The sequence below is a fragment of the Protobothrops mucrosquamatus genome, unplaced genomic scaffold (assembly GCF_001527695.2).
Source record: "Protobothrops mucrosquamatus isolate PMUCROS unplaced genomic scaffold, P.Mucros_1.0 scaffold13, whole genome shotgun sequence".
NCBI lineage: Eukaryota > Metazoa > Chordata > Lepidosauria > Squamata > Viperidae > Protobothrops > Protobothrops mucrosquamatus.
In genome coordinates, this window is record NW_015386400.1 from 1,706,194 (window position 1) to 1,724,054 (window position 17,861).

A 17,861-nucleotide genomic window follows, 5' to 3' on the forward strand; every position below is an offset into this window, starting at 1 on the left:
ACAATCAGTTATATAGAAAAAAACTTTAACTCGAATAAAAAATAAAAAAAAACAAAAATTATACTATTTTAACACCAACACTCATATATAATTATCCATCTTCCCCCAATCCAAATATCTAAAAATTAGACTTTACCATTTCTCAAGCTTTCTCCCTGCTTCTTGTCACCTTGCCATTTTCTCCCTCACAGACCAATCGTTTCCTTGACTTTTTCCTTGTTTTTATATGTTGAAAGAAGCTTTTTTTGTTGTTGTTGTTATTTTTGACTTTTGTTGCAAGCTTTAGTTTATTTACACAAAAGGAAAAAAACTATCACACAGCTGCAAAATGCAAGTCAAAGTAAGCAAGAAAATCGTAGATGTTCAAATCACCAGGATTAGATGGATTACAGCCCAAGGTTCTGAAGAATTAGCAGAAGTGATCTCAGAACAACTGGACCATATCTTTCAAAAGATTCTGGAGTACCGGGAAACTACCAGATGACTGGAAAAGGGCTGATGTAGTTCCTATCTTGAAAAAAAAGGGGGGGGATGATCCAGGAAACTACACACTTATCAGCCTGACATCAATACCTGGAAAGATTCTAGAAAAGATAAGCAATAAATCTGTTAACACCTAGAAGCAAACAAAGTCACAACCAGAAGCCAAAACAGATCATGCTGGTTAAACAGCATCACCACTAGATGGATTCGTAACTGTAGTTCTTAATGGAACTGCATTTACATGGAGGGAAGTAAGTGGGGTACCCCAAGGCTCTGCCTTAGGCCCAGTACTTTTCAGTATCTTTATAAATGATTTCGATGAGGGGATAGAAGAGGAATTCATCAAATTTGCAAACCGCCAAGCTGGCAGGAATAATCAATACTCCAGAAGATAGGTTCAAGATACAGAAGGATCTTGATAGTCTTGAATACTGGGCCCTATCTAACAAAATGAAATTCAATGGTGAGAAAAGTATGGTTTTATCTTTAGGCAAGAAAAATATAGAAGGTATAGAATAGGTGGTATCTGACTCAATAGTAGTAACTATAAGGGGGATCTTGGAGTCCTAATGGACAATCACTTAAATATGACCCAGCGCTGTTCTGTACCTGCCAAAAAAGCCAATGCAATCCTAGGCTCCATTAACGGAGGGATAGAATCAAGATCACACTAAGTGTTGATACCACTTTATAATACCTTGGTAAGACTATATTTGGAATACTGCATCCAGTTTTGGTCAGCATGATATAAAAAAGATGTTGAGACTCTGGAAAGTGCAGAGAAGAGCAACAAAGATGATTAGGGGACTGGAGGCTAAAACATACAAGATGTCAAGTCTGCTAACATTGGATGTTATTGCTCGACATATGTGAAGAAGCAAACATATCTTATTTAGTCTACATATCACTTCAAGGGGTAAAGCAGGCATTGCTGGCCATATGTGTGGGGAGGAATGCCTGTGAATAATAACATTATCTTAGCATAGCACAGCCAAGGTCAAAGCAACAGCAGAGTGTAATAACAGAGAATAGACGGGGGAAGATTCACACTTCTGTTTAATTGGAGCATATGATTGATGACTGTGAAAGGAGGGAGGGAGTTGTGTTTGCTGGGAGAGCTGGGATGGGGGGGTGTTTCAGTTCTTGGCTTTCCTCTGTTCGTGCCGAATCATGTAACCCATTAAAGGATTCTTTAAGGTAATTAAGCCTCAAAGTTCTTTGAAAAGTTATTTCTTTCGGAACCATGACACAAAGAATGGTTGCAGGAATTGGTTATGTCTATTTTAATGAAAAGAAGGACTAGGGGTAATATGATAGGAGTGTTCCAATATCTCAGGGGCTGCCTGAGATATACAAAGAAGAGAGAGTCAAGCTATTCTCTAAAGCATCTGAGGGCAGGACAAGAAACAATGGATGGAAACTAAACAAGGAGAAATCAACCTAGAGCTAAGGAAATTTTCCTGACAATTAGATCAGTGGGATGACTTGCTTCCAGAAGTTGTAGGATTTCCAACACTGGACGTTTTAAAGAAGAGATTGGACAACCATTTGTCTGAAATGGTGGTATAGGGTTTCCTGCTCGAGCAAAAGGTTGTACTAGAAGATCTTCAAGTTTGTTATTCTGTTATTATTCTATTCGCTTAATGACCTTTCTTCCTAAAATGATCCTTACACTTTTTTCATCATTGAGAAGATACTGGGATCATTTTGTTAAATGACCTTTTCATTCAGAGAATGACTGAGAGCATATGACTTTAAAATAGTGCAGAGAGCAGCATTTGCAACTGAGGATCAGGAAGTGTAGAAATATTACCTATATATTATTTGCTCTCTTTAAAAACTCCCTATTCCTTCACTGATATTGGGGTAGGAGCCTCGTGTTTATTATGTGTGCATTTGCCATCATTGCTAAAACCAGGACAGGTTTTTTAACTTTTGAATTGTAGAATGCTCTATGTACATTTTCTTCGTATAGTGGATTGTTTGAAATCGGTTTAATAGAAAACTTGGTCATGAAATAGCATTTTAGATAAGGAATATCTGATACCAATATTTTCATTTCATAAATTAAGAGATTGGAGTTATTTACCTGGGAGTAAATACCATTGAATTCAGTAGGGCTTATTTCTAAATATAGAAACAGATAGTCCTCGGTTTACAATCATAATTTGAACTGGGAATTGTATTGCTAAGTAATGTGATCATAACGCAAAAAAATCACATGGCTGCTCTAACTTAATGGTGGTTCCAGTTGCAGTAGTTAAGTGAATCATGCAGTGTTAAGCATGATATCACGTGGTCTCAACTTGCAACTTCCTTCCAGCTTCCCCATTGACTTTGCTTGTTGGAAGCCGTCAGTGAAGGTCACAGTTGGCAATTACATGACAATAAGGCATTCAAGCATCACGTGCCTGGGATGCTGCAATCATCAAAATTGTACACCAGTTGCCAAATACCTGAATCACAATCACATAACTGCAGAGGTGCTGCAATGGCCATAACTTTGAGAACTGGTGATAAATACCACTTGTTCAGTGCTTTGGTATCTTTGAACAGTCACTGAACAAGTGGCCATTAACCAAAGATTACCCATGTTTGCATCCTTCTAGAAATTAATGAATCTTAATAATAACGAATGTCTAATTTTGCGGAATAACGAAGAGTAAAGAGGCAGATATACCATGCTACTGTGAAGATCTCCAGAGGGAGAAGCAAATTCTCTTACTGACTTGAGAAACCAATCTGACATTTTCATGTAGTGGCATGTATACTGAAGCTTTCAGAAGGAGAGGGAAAACCATTGTGTCTATATATTCAGTTGCTAAGTTTTTCACAAATGTATAAAACACTTTAATTTGGTTTAGGAAACAACAATTTGATAATCTTTGTATGTTAGTTCTTACAGCTGCTGTGACACAAGCTTCTCTGCAGTCCATTCTTCATAAAATTCTCACTGCTGGACCATCTTTTAATATAAGTTCTCTGATTACTCAAGCAACACAGCTTTCTACACAAGGTAATTTGGACGCTTCTTGTTGCTGTCTTTCTGAAGCTGTCTTGTATTTCATGTGAGCTTGACCAATGAACTATAATTACCAAAATAATGAAAAGAAACCCTGTATGTATGTATGTATGTATGTATGTATGTATGTATGTATGTATGTATGTATGTATGTATGTATGTATGTTTATCACACAAATTGTGTGAGTTGATCAATGCTCTTATAGCATCCATATTCAGTAATGGAAAAGATAACAGTATAAAATTTTGTGTAATAATTTTACCTGACGATTGTCCTGCTGATTAGCCACTGACGGCTAAATTACCATTGTTTGGCTTGATTTGCATTTGTGATTATATTATTTAGTACTTTTTTTGTTTCATATAATATTTTGACAGGGAACACTTAAAAGTAATACAGAGCAGAGTCATTTTAATATAAAGGCCCAGGCTAGAAACCAGGGGATTGTGAATTCTGGTTCTGCCTTATGCACAAAGCCATCTGGGTGATTTTAAGCTAGTCAAATATTCTCAGCCTAGGAAGAAAATAATAGCAAACCACTTCCGAAAACATTGGCAAGAAAACTTCATGGACTTTTGCAGGCAATTGGCAAAAATCAAGACTGACTCAAAGGCATGCAAAGTTTTTTTTTTTAAGATTAGATTTCTGCTTTGTACTAAAGTACTTTGAGTTTCATGTAACATCCTATTAATCTTGTTGAATGATTAACAATTAGGGATAAAATAAATTCAAAGAACAGAGGAGGCCACTAGATGGCCCTAATTGGTTATAAATGCCTCATACTTTGTGCCCATGCAACCTTAAAGAGAGTTACTAGGTATTTCAAATTAACATTACCAAATGCAAAATAATTTCTAGAGAAGACATTTCCTATATACTTCATTCACAAATAAGAAAACTTTAATTTTAAATAGGAATAAGAATATTAGACTTAAAAGTTTGTCTTAGTACAACATGGAAACAAAATTAATCTTCATGCAATTTCTTAGTTACGTGCTGTACCCATTTCTACCAGAAATAGAATATACTCTGGAAACGGGCATCTGCTTTTCTGAGCCTCAATTCATAACTTCTGAAGTTCTGCCTCTAGTTTTAAATGTATCAGATTTTTTCTAAGAAGGAGCAGTTGGATAATCTCTGTGTATGCAATATCCACACCCTGCTCGTGAAGATATGTATCCCGTCTTGGGTCTGCGTTATAGGTGAATTCTTGGTTATCATTAGAAATCCTCTTCAACATTCAAACCAAGGTGTGTAATGTGCGGCTTGCTCTGTATGTGTAATGTGCTGTGTGAGTAACTTTGAGAGGCAGGAGGAAGAGCTCAACCCAGACAGCGGTCGGAGAACTAGAATTGTCCCACTCTAGTTCCCTGGAATGTAAAAGGAGAGATGCTTGCAAGGTTCTGTTACTCTAACATCATAATACAAATGGTACTAATATTCATAATCTTGAGGTTTAGACTACCTCAAAGGGCTGGTGGTATATGAAAAAAATCTGTTCAGTGGTCTATGCAACATGGTAATTCAGTTTAAAATAAAGTTACTATTTATGCAGTAGAAAAAATGCATTTATACAGTGCTTTTTTTGTATAAAAAAAAAAGTGCCAGAACTCATGCACAGCTCCTGCTCCAGTCGAAAGCCCTTTACGGGGGGGGGGAGGGAACCGCTTTAGGGAGCTTCTGAGGTGCAGGTCATGTGAGCAGCATCAGCTGACGGATGCCATTGCCGCGGCTTTTGAGAGGTCGCTTGTTCGAAGCTGGCATGTCTTCTGCCACCTCGTCCTCCACCGCCTCTGATGACACAGAGGCTTCATCTGGAGCCCAGAGTGACCAAGGTGACAGTGGTGCTACTGCTTTGGGAGCGCACCTGGTCACTCGAAGAGATTCGCTCTAGGAGTCAGTCCTGCTCCCTTGTGGCCAACATGGTGAGGACAGGCGGTGGCGGCGGGGGGAGCACCATGAACCAAGGCAGAGAAGAGGGTCTGCTTTCAGGGCCACGGAAGTGTTTCCGGGTCGACCTTTGATGCCCCTGATTTTCCCGGGCAGTTTCCTTTTACCGAGCCAGAGCTTTACTCGTGCTCGCAGCTTAGAGGAAGCCGGTTCTTCCCTTCAAAAAAAGGTGCCAGAACGCTGTTCCATGCGTTCTGTGACAAAAAAAGCACTGCATTTATATTTTCAGATGCTTCTAGTACCTTGGATTGGGTAGTTTTTATTATATTAATCTAATTAATAAAAAACAACATGCAGGTAGCATTTGCTTAATGACAATAATTGGGACTGGAATTTTGTTTTAAGTGATACAGTTGTAAAGTGCTATATCATGCTTAGCAATGTCAATTGAAGCCATCCCTGTTGCCAACAGTTAAGTGAGGGTTGTGAGTTGTTAAGTGGGAACCTTATGTGACTATAATTTGTGACTAACTGCTGCCTTCCCAAAAGCAAAGCTAATAGAAAAGCTGACAGGAAGTTGCAAGTCCTAGGGAGCTGGCAAGCAGACTTATTGGTAGGTGAGTACTATAGAGTGAGGTGTGGGATTGCTGTAGTGAGTGTATTTCAGGAGGGGTCGCTGCTGTGCTGCGTAAGTGCCGAGGGTGCTGCAGAATGAATGTGTGCTGTGGAGAAAGAGATCTCTGGGATGTCATACTCTATAGTGGGGTTTCTCAGGAGAAAAAACAGGAATAATTTATAACCTTCCTTGCCAATTTCCAGATTGACTTTGCTTGTGGGAAGTTGGCAGGGAAGGTCACAAATGGTGATGACATGACCATGGAATACTGTGACCATTGTAAGAATTAACAGGTTGCCAAATGCCTGGATCATGACCAAGTGACAATGGGAGCACAGCAGCAGTTAGAACATGGAAGGCCAATAATAAAGACCACTTATTCAGCACAATCACAACTTTCAATGGTCACTGAATGAGAAGTTATTAACTGAGGACTCTGCATTAACAGAGGGATAGAATCAAGATCGCATGAAGTATTAATACCACTTTACAATGCCTTGGTAAACAGAACTGGCAATAATAATATCTGCACCAACTCAACTAAATAATTAATCAGATTTGTTTTGTTCACTTTGAAAAGAGTATTAAAATAATTTTTATAAGGCTGAGTTGATGCTTAGCAATAAAAATATAGGAGACTCATCTTAATCTCCCCATTAAAAGTATCCAATATCGTTAAACCAGGATTATCCAATATTGTTAAGATTTTCATAAATAAATGGGTTGTTATTTTACATACCTACATACATATCTTGTAGCATTAAGTACAGAAATCTCAATAATTGGCCAGGATTTCAGTAGGCCAAATAATAATTGAAGTCAAGCCCAAGTCATGTTTATCTTATCCCAAATATTCAGTTGTAATGCTTGATTTGTATCAAAACTAGAGAGAAATTCAAATTTACCAGTTAAGGGTCTTAGATCAAGATAAGCAGAGGAGGCAGAAGATAATCTGAAGCCCTTCTTTTAACAATCCTCAATTTACAACCTAGTGATCATTCAAAGTTACAACGGCTCTTTAAAAAGTGACTGATGACTGTTTTTCACACTTACAACTGTTGCAGCATTTCCATGGTCACATAATCAGAATTTGGACTCTTGGCAATTGGCTCATATTTATGATGGTTGCATTGTCCCTGGGTCATGTGATCACCTTTTGTGATTTTCTTACAAGCAAAGTCAGTGGAAAAGCCAGATTCACTTAACTGTGTTATTAACTTAACAACTCTAGTGATTTACTTAGCAACTGTGGCAAGAAAAATTGTAAAATGGGGCAAAACTCACCTAACAATTGTCTTGCTTAACAGTAGGAATTTTGGGTTTAATTGTCATCATAAATCAAGGACTACCTGTATTTCAGGTTTGTGCCCAGATTTTCCATCTTGGTACAGACTGCCTATGGCTCAGTGTTTTTGGGCACAGAATGTTTTTTGTAGCTGTATTTTCTAAATATGGTTAATATGCAAGTTGAAATTCGATTTTTATTCATTTTGTGCGGTTCTTAGTGTTTTAGGTTAAAGTTATGGAGATTGCTCTCATAAAAAGCTAACTGTAGATCATGCATTTGTTTGCTTATTCATTTGCTGCAATTTATGTACTTCTTGTTTCCAAAAAGTCTGTTGAAAACAAATACCTATATACTACTAAAGCATTTGTTGTCATGACTTTTAAACCGATTGAAACAATGCATCATAGGATAATAATTTTTCAGCTGAGATATCCCAAATGGACTAACTTAACTTATAAAATCTGGGATACATGACTTCTGAGGGAATGGAATTTGGGAATTTGGGAATTTGTGGCTGCTTCAGTGCTATAGGCTGCTGATCACGTGATCTTCATTTTCAGTGTTCTGAGACAGTTTCCCAGTCTCGCAGTCCTCATTTCTTCCCATCCAGCAGCAGCCTTGCAACTTCATGCTGGCTTCCCCACTGACCTTCTCCCTGCAAGCTTTCCACAAACAAAATAAAAGAGAACCAGCAGGAATTCAAGGGAGAAGGAAGGAAGGTTTCTGATGCTCCCTGCCAGCTTCCTCACAAGGGGAGCCGACAGAAAATCTCTCCTCCCCCACTGCTTTTTTGCTCACCCATGAGCATTCTGTTTCTTTGCTTAGTTAAAAAAATATCTCTGAAAGAATGACTGAACAGGGCATGAGTTGTCCAGTTTTTCCTAAATCCTACTTATTGTTGCAGCACAAATAGTTGTGTGTGCCTTGTCAATGTAAGATTTTCATTCTTTGATGCAGTAAATTTGCTGGTCTGTGACCATAATAAAGGTTGATTGATTGATGCAGTAATGCCTGCTTTGACCTTATTTGTGTTAACGACAGCAGCAAATTTATTTATAGGATTGCCTGACTTAACTGTCATAAAAATACTGTTTCTTTAAAAATACTCAGTCAATAAGCAATAAATCACTGTTATGATTTTATTCACAGCTCAGCCATCTAATCAGTCCCCAATGTCTTTAACATCTGATGCTTCATCACCAAGATCATATGTATCTCCAAGAATAAGCACGCCTCAGACTAACACAGTTCCTTTGAAACCTTTGATTAGTACACCTCCTGTATCATCACAGCCAAAGGTAAGTTTTAATGTTGTAAGAATAAAACTCTATTTTGAACTCCCAGTATGTTCATAGAATTATAAATCATCACATGGTGGTTTATACTTGTAGTTGACAAGGACACTCAAAACCTTTTTTTAAAAAGTTGCTAAGTTGGTCTTCCACATTGTATGCATATGAATTTAATACTTCTTACCCCAGTGCAGGACTTTATATTTCCCTCTATTAAATTTCATCCTATTAATTTCAGCCCATTGTGTCCAGATCTTGAAATCTCTCTCTTCTTAAACGTTTTACCATAATGTCATCTGCAGATTTTAAACATTCTCAATGATATTTTAGTGCCTTCTATATTGTAATATTTCTTGTATAAAATAAAAGACTGAAATATTTTAAGATATTTCCCCAGCTAATCTTAACTGTATGAATTGGTTTCTAAAGGACGGAAAATCTAGCTTTATTTATTTTTAGTGTGTTCCTATTTATGTGTTGATTTTTAACATGAGCAACAAAAGATGCAGTCTTGTGTCTGGCATTTGAATAGGTGAACTGTGGCAAGATTGTTATATAGACTCCAGCTGACTGCTTTTTGGGCTCATGTAGCTTCTCTAGATGATATTAAATCAGTAATTATTCAGACCAAATAGATCTTAATTGGTGATTGAATGTTCACAAGTTCCTAAGACTCTTGTATTCCCAGTATACCGCCAAAGGGAGCTAAATAGATAGATGCCTTACTATAGCAACCAAAAAATCATAGTATTAAACATTTAGCTCTAGCTTCATTTATCAGGATTGCTTTTATCAGAAGGAGCCAGAACATCTCAGGGCAAGTTTTATTTTGTTATTAATTTAACAATAGTCCCAATATTATATAACAGTAGGGCTCATTTTATTCTGGCATAAATATTGATGAAGGACAGTCTGTTGATTATAGCTGTTTGAACAAATGTGGGTATCTAATCAAGTTTTGAACTTCAGGTTACTACTTCAGGTATTAAGCAAGGACCAGTTTTACAGTCAACGTCTCAGCAACCTGTGATTGCTGATAAACCACAAGGTCATGAATCTGCTTCTCCTCGAAGTCTTCAGCGTTCAAGGTAAATTTAAATTAATTAGGCATTGATTTCATTGTGCATTGTACTAGAAATGTTGATTATATTATATACTCATTTTGATGGCATACTTTCTCATCTACACATCATACTCAGGGTTTTTAAATTAAAGTTTGAATTATGCATTGCAAAAATAATAATTGTAGATGTTATATTTTCTTATTTTATTGGGTTATTCTGTTTCTTAGAAGAAATATCTCTCCTGCAGACTACTAATCATATTACTAAATTTGCAATTTAACCACCAATATCTGTTAATGTTTTTCTTACATGACATAAGTTGGCTGGAAAAATATAAGGAGGTCCAGTAAGCTGGACCTAAACAAACAAATTTGTCTAAGTGCTTTGCGCAGTCTTATATTAAACATTTGAATCAGAATCAGAAACATTTCAAATTTATAAGAACCATTTCATTTGTTTCTAAGCAGTAGAATAAATGTTCAGATTCCACTTTTATTTGAACAACTAAATAGCTGAAAATATCAGAGCTATATGTAAGATTTTTAAAACATTATAGAGAAAGGTTTTCCCCAAAAATTCCCTTGATTTTTATGAAAATAATTCCCATCATCTTCATTCTATAGTAAACTGGGTCTAAAGTAACTCAGGACACAAACTTTGTTGTACAACCTAAGAGACAATTTGACTTAAATACATTTCAAAGAAACTACACGTCTTACTAAGCCACATGTTTTACCTTCTCCCAACTCTTTCTCAGAGGAAGAAGGTGGATGCTGGAGTTAACAATAGTAAATATGTACCCTTCAGAGAAACAGCAATTTGATAGATGGTAATATTGTTTTTTTCTTATATGTAAAAGTAAGTCCAGATAGTTTTCTAAAAGTGCTTTTTTTTTGGCTGCTGTTTCTGTTTCTTTTATTATCAATATTTCTATGTCGTGGTGGCTCAGTGGATAGAATGTAGTATTGCAGGCTAACTCTGCTCACAACCAGGAGTTTGATCCTGACCAACTCAAGTTTGACTCAGCCTTCCATCCTTCCAGAGTCGGTAAAATAAGGGCCCAGGTTGTTGGGAGCAATATACTGACTTTGTAAACCACTTAGAGAGGGGTGTAAAGCATTATGGAACGGTATATAAATCTGAGGATTATTGTGATTGCTATTGCTATGCCACTCCAATTCAAAAAGCTCTAAATGGAATAAATAAAAAAACTATTCTTCAACTATTTAAATGAAAGATTTATGGAAAGCAATGTATAAAATACACATGTAATCAAATAACTTTTATTCCTTTGGTGATTCTGTAAGGATAGTATTTAAAATCAACAATTACTAAAATTTTGTCAGTGATTATTGAAATAATTCAGTATAACCTGCATAAATTTAAAAAAAGGTTTGGGTAATTAAAATATAATATTAATGCATATCCATTAGTGGCTGGCAAAGTAGTAGGAAAAAGAAATATATTAGACATAGAAGATTTGAAAATTGTATGAATTAATGTGACAGTGACACAGATCATTCTTTTTCTTATAGTAGTCCATCTCCTGGTCCAAATCATACCTCCAATACAAGTGCTTCAAATGCAGCAGCACCACAGAATGCATCTGGACGGCCTACATGTTCATTAACTCCTACACTGGCAGGCCATTTCAATGAGAACCTTATAAAGCATGTGCAAGGATGGCCTGCAGATCATGCAGAAAAACAGGTGATTATACATTCAGTGGTTTTCTTGTGTGTTGTAGATCAGTTCTATTAGAACTTTTGTGTACAAGTAGTTGTCGGCTTACAACCACAAGTGAGCCCAAAATTTCTGTTACTAAGCAAAACAGTTGTTAAATGGGTTTTGCTCCATTTTAAGGCCTTTCTTGCCACTGTTATTAAGTGAATCACCACCGTTCAGTTCTTAACATGGTAGTTAAGTGAATCTGGCTTCCCCTTTGACTTTGCTTGTCAGAAGGTCATAAAAGGTGATCACATGACCCCAGGGCACTGCAAACATCATAAATATGAATCAGTTGCCAAGCATCTTAATTTTTATTAAATGACCATGATCAAAAGTACGAAAAATGGTCATAAATTATTTTTTTCAGTGGCGTTGTAACTTTGAATGTTCACTAAATGAACTGTTGTAAGTCAAGGACTACCTGTATCTAATAATATTTAGTAAGCATTCTTCATTAATATTTTTCATAATTTTCTACTTTTCATTTTAGAAATGGAGAGAGATTAGAATAATTTCTTTGGATGGGAAGAAACAGGCTATAGAAGCAGCAGAAGTAGTTTTTTTTAAAAAAAATACTATATAACCTAGAGTTGTTAACTGTTGTTTTCATTCTAATTCTGTTTATATAGATATTTATTAAATTATATGTGATGCAGATGATCCAGGTAACACTAGTGTTTTTCCAGGTCTTCTGTCAATGGTCCTCTGCTTCACATTGTGAGGCTGTAGGGGAAGATTGATCTTGATAACCAATCTGTAATTTCACATGGACTTAATGCTAAGCAGTCCGTGTATGGTTTGGGAATCTTTTTCACTGGCAGGAGAAACCCAGCAGAATTGAATGAGCAGCATATGTCAGCACAGCAGGTCGGTTGGAATAATCCAGATATAAAATAAAATCTGGTTAATCTTAGACCCATACTGGGCCACTGATATAGAATCATATAATTGCTGGGCTCATTTGTAATGCTAAGCTATAATTTACGTAATTAAGATTAATTAAATAATAATTGGCTAAGCTTTCATAAGACAGAAACAAACAAAACTGATGATGTTATCTAGTTTGGGTAGATGCATGTGCCTTTGCTCTTTCTTGCTGACCTAGTTTAACCCCCTTTTCCTTATTGCATGAATATGTCTTGTTTTGTTTTTATATGTTTAGTAAGCTTTTAGGTTTTTCAATAAGCACCATGTTCTTTTTCTGTTTTTTCTTCTTTTTCTCAACTAGAATAGTTTACAACTGTGCTTTTTACTTAGATGTGTATACATCTCCCAGAATATTCCAGGAAACATTGATTTGGAAGTTCTGAGATTAATTTGTTATACCATGGAACCAGAACATTCCTGGATCATAGCAAATTACTTACTATCCTGAAAAGTTTACTTTTGGAAATATGTGGATTACATCTGGAAGGCTCAAATTGCTATCTTCTAGAAGAAAATAGATTCTGAAGACATACATGATTTTATCCCAACTTTTAGTTTCTCATTTCTTAAGAACTTCCTATCTAAGTTTTCTTTAAGAGTATTTTAACAGTAGATCCAGTTACTGAGGAAGGAGGTAAGGAACCTTTCCTGAATATACTGAGAGGATGGACAGTGATCTGTCTCTAATACTTTAATTTGGATTTATTGACTGATCAGGGGATTGGATTGAATAGACTAAATTCTCTGTGATAATCCCAAACTTACAAAGAATTGAAAATTTTATGTCATGAGAAGCTTGCTTGAATTCAGAAGGGGATAGGAAGAGAGATTTTATTCTTTCTGGCAGTACAACTTGGCAGTTATGAAGGTGGTTAATTCGGAAAAAGGCAAGGTAGGTTATTGGGTTCAAATCTTTCTTTGCAATATGTAATTGTCCTATCATTAGTCCTAGGGGTTTGAGTAATATATATTCTATATATCCTTGATTTCCAACTATAAATACCACATATTTGACTTTTTGTGCATATTTTCTTTTTATTTGAATCGTCCTTTTATTTTGAACAAGTGAAGCTCTTTGCTCCTATTTTCCCCATAACAATCTGATGAGACGAGTTGGGCTGAGATAGAATGCCTAGCCCAAAATTACACAGCTTGGCTTCATTTCAATGATATTATGCTATCTTTTCCGAGTCTGGCTTTGCAGTCTTCCCTCCAGTGCCTTGCCTTGGCTCTTGCCTGTTCAGTTCAGAGTTTGAGAATTTAAGATTACTTCATGTCAGCCAAATAAATGTAATAAAACAAACAGTGATTGCAGCAAACTTACATTTTATTTATTTAATCAACATTGAAGAACATGTTGGGTGATAGGAATATTATTGTGATTGCTTTATGTTAATAAGTAATAGTCCCAGAGTCTATCCCAATTGGCAGGTCAGAGTAGTATCACAATATGGTAGTATAATTAACTTTAACACAGCAGTTTAGGGCTTTGCATGCTCTTATTTTTGGGATTCTAGTTCTCATTCAGCATTGTCTAGAAATTAAATAAATTTTTGAATAGTTGCTTTTAATTTTTTAGGCATCAAGATTGCGCGAAGAAGCTCATAATACAGGAAGTGTCCATATGTCAGAAACTTGTACTGAATTAAAAAACTTAAGATCTTTAGTTCGAGTATGTGAAATTCAAGCAACTTTGCGTGAGCAAAGGTAATTACTCATTTTGGGTGCATTTTTTTGATTTGCTAAATTTTCAGTTATGTTTGTTTGTACAACATTTATATAAATGTAGGAGGATGATTCCCTAGTGCACAGTCAAGGGCTTGGAACTGTTAAAATTTAACACCAGGATGATGCTGACTGAAACAGGCATAATACCTCCCTCCACAGCCATTGAACTACTGAAGGTACCCTTGTGTGCTCCGGATCTTGAACAATAATTTAGTCCATTATGTGTACCATTAAGGTAGGTCAATCATTTCCAGGCCCAAGAATTTTATCCTTTTTTAAAAAGTTAAAAAAATCATATAAACAAGTTTATCACAGAATAACTGCTTACTGAAGAATCAATTTGGTATCTCAGATACTAATTATATTATTTTCTTTTATAGGATACTCTTTTTGAGACAACAAATTAAAGAACTTGAAAAACTAAAGAATCAGAATTCCTTCATGGTGTGAAATATTGAATAATTGCACATGGGTTTTAAGTACAAGACTGTAAAACTAGTTGCCCAGTCTTAACTTTTTTCAGCTGCATTTGAGTAGACTTTGGACCGTTGAGTTGGGCAATACAAAATAACATGGGAAAGGGGAAAGGAAGGAAGTCATTCGGGGGGAAAAAATACAAGGTGATTTGTAAAACCCTTGAAATGTAGATTTCTTGTAGATGTATTCTTCACGTTGTAAATATGTTTTGTAGAGTGAAGCCATGGGAAGCCATGTGTATCAGAGCTTAGACATCCAAAACTAATCAATGCTGAGATGGCTAAATACCTAGCCTTTTACATGTAAACCTGTCTGCAAAATTAGCTCTTTTTTTTTTAGTTAATTTATCGTTCAGAAATCTTGCATTTCCTGAAATACAATGCAAGCACCAGGTGATCTATGTCTCAAAGCTGCAACAGTTTGAAACAGTTAGGGTAATGTACAAAATATCATGAAACAACTGTTTCCACACTTGCACCTAATCAACAGCAGTGCTTTTCCATTTCTGTTTTACAGAGCAGTGTTTTTTATTTTCTGTGTTCATTTTCCTTTTGAATTCCTAGATCTGATTTTATTAGTTTTTTTAAAAAAAAATCTTCTAATTTCTTCCTTTCATAAGGCACTGTTGCTATGGCACTTTTCTATAATCTTTTCATTCCTGTGTACAGTAGCTTAAAATTGCAGTGATTGAGCATAACCCATTTGTTTGTATAAATTATTGAAATGTATTTCCATTTGCACCCTGAAAGAATGGACTGATACTACTACTGGGCATATATGTTTGAAGGTACATCCCTTTCTCAGATTATAAGGAAATAACCTGATGAACATGTCAACATAGTTGTGGGAGGGAAAGAAGGAAAAAGCTAGTCAGATGTGAATTGTATCTGTTGTAATAAACATGTTTTCAAACAAAGAAACAAACAAAAAACCACTGGTTTTCTTTTCCTTGATCGATAACATATTACAATTTAGACTGTTTGGAGATTCTTCATCAAAGCTGTTCTTGTTGAATACTTTTTTACTTAATTAAAAATAAGTCCTCACAAGAGGTTTTGTTTAAAAAAAAAGTAATTGTGTATAAAATATTTAATGACATTCAACAAGGATCAGTGACACCTCCCAACAGTTGTCATATGTTAACTCTTGGTTTTTACCTGTCTTGCTATTATGACTTTTCATTTGAAAGGATGTTTGTGTTGTAGCTAACTGTTCAAGTCTGGTGCTGACTGCTGTTCTTAGCCATCACAAAACGCTGACTTTGTGTAATTGGAGTGTCTCACTGTTTGAAAATGGTGGGAAAGCTCAGCTTTGTATATTGTTTCCTAAAGTATATTAAAAAAATAAAAAAGAAACTATTGCTACTACAAAATAAATTTGGGTTTTTTCTTTCCAAAAAAAAGTTAATAACTGTTGTTTAAGTCTTCATACATTCCTAAAGTCTGACTCTTTAGAACTTTAGGTCATGCGGAAAAATGGCCAACTTGCAAACCAGCTGTGCCACTGCTGATGTATTGACTTAAAATTCATTCACAGATGCATCTATCTCAGAAAAACAGAATCCTGCTTATTTATGTATGCCTCCTCATTTGCTTGTAAATCTGTTGTCTTACCTTTTTGTCTTCTTGATAAAACACTGTAAAATGAAAACACTCTATAAAATGATTTCTCTTGATAGAGACCTCAAAGAAGATGTAATATTTCCAAAAGTTTTACAGCCAGAAAAGAAAAAAAGCTATTTTTGTAAAACAAAGAAACAAACTTATTTTTAGCACTGTTTACTAATCTGCAATCACTTTCTTATTTTAAGAGCTTAAAATGTATTATGTATAACCTGATCTGTTCATAAAATCATGTTTGCTTTATGAAAATTGAAAGTGGTTGATTTATAAAATTAAAAGTGCGTCTAGGTGGGTGATAATGCAACAGTATAACAGATTAGTAAGAAATAATTTATATAAGTTATGGAAATATTAATGTAGTTAAAATAGAGTTTAATACACTGAATTCTGGTGTTTCAATAAAGAAGTGTACAGTGTTTATGGGTCAGCTTCTTTGTGCTGTTCTGTTCTTTGTGGATCTTGAGTAGATTCACAGGGCAAAGAGGAGTTTTCCCATTCTAAAGTTTTGTTGATTTGTTCTGTTCTCTTGAACAAGTATGCCAATCAAAATTTCATGTAATTGATATTAACTAGAAAAATGTTAATTTTTCATTCTGAAAGAGGCAGTCCATCAAGAGGCAGGAATACCTCATGTTCAGGAAAACTGCTCTATTCCATCTTTGTTTTTTCTTCCTAAAAAAATACTAATTTAAAATATTTTAAGGAGGAAAAACAGATTTTTTTTTATCCCTTCAGATTTCCACAGTCACAAATTGGGAATTTCTTTCCTCTGTTAAACAGCACTTTTTATTTCCTTAAATTTTAGTGTTGTATTGTGATTATGATTTTTGGTAAGTGAACTGCCAAACAAAAACTAACTCTCTGACTGATTCAGATTGCATGCCTTGCACTATCTAGTAGTACAAATACCTTTTTAATATTTAAAAATGTTCAAAATCTCAAGCAATCACTTAATATCACAAATTCGTGTTCCTGTCCAAAATCTCATATAATTTCAGATGGTGACAAAATTTCCTGACAATTGGCATCTCAGATTACAATTATTTGTTTTTTATTTAATGTTGGTCTTGTGGATTTCATCTTAGATTAGTAAATGTATCTGTCAAGTTTGAAAAGTTTTTGATATTGTCAGTGATATTTGACCAATTCCTATTTAGCTAGTCCAACAATTCCAGGCCCCTCAATTGTCCTTAAGACATCACACTTGCCCAATCTTACGAAGCTCCTCCACTATCTTATTATAATTATATATTTTATAAATACCTAGTAAGTGTTCCGTGTGTCTTGACATACAGCCATCCTGGCCACGTGATCACGGAAATTGTCTTTGGACAAGGCTGGCTCCCTCAGCTAAGAAACTTGATTTGAGCACTGCCCCGTAGAGTTGGACACGACTGGACAGGGGATACCTTTACCTTTCAATACAGAGCTTCCCGGGGAAGCCTATAATGCTGGGAATGGTAAAAGGAAAGAAGATGACAATCTAAAGAAAGGTTACAGTAGTGATGGATGCACCATTGGAATACCTGAATAAGCAGGCTAGGGACAGATTGTCATGGAGAAAATCTATGTAGTTGCTAACAGTCAACCACTTGACAGCACACGATCATTCTATAAGCAGTAAAATGTCACAAGCTGTTAAGCATTGATTTTGAAGACAAGATTCTGTTTCAGTTTTCTGGGTCCTTGCACAGGCATGCTCAAGATAAAAGAATTGACAAGT

At 35.5% G+C, this 17,861-nt stretch overlaps 1 protein-coding gene across 1 annotated transcript in view; it reads left to right on the forward strand.

Annotated features, from left to right (window-relative positions):
• WAC (WW domain containing adaptor with coiled-coil) overlaps positions 1-16,554 on the forward strand; it is a 44,651-nt gene extending 28,097 nt beyond the window's left edge. The window contains exons 9-14 of the mRNA XM_015810656.1: positions 3,380-3,499; positions 8,450-8,598; positions 9,562-9,680; positions 11,192-11,366; positions 13,891-14,018; positions 14,420-16,554. Of these exons, the coding sequence (XP_015666142.1) occupies positions 3,380-3,499; positions 8,450-8,598; positions 9,562-9,680; positions 11,192-11,366; positions 13,891-14,018; positions 14,420-14,489 (761 nt within the window). The 3' untranslated portion in view covers positions 14,490-16,554. The remainder of the gene's footprint in view (positions 1-3,379; positions 3,500-8,449; positions 8,599-9,561; positions 9,681-11,191; positions 11,367-13,890; positions 14,019-14,419) is intronic.
• Positions 16,555-17,861: the final 1,307 nt, after the last annotated feature.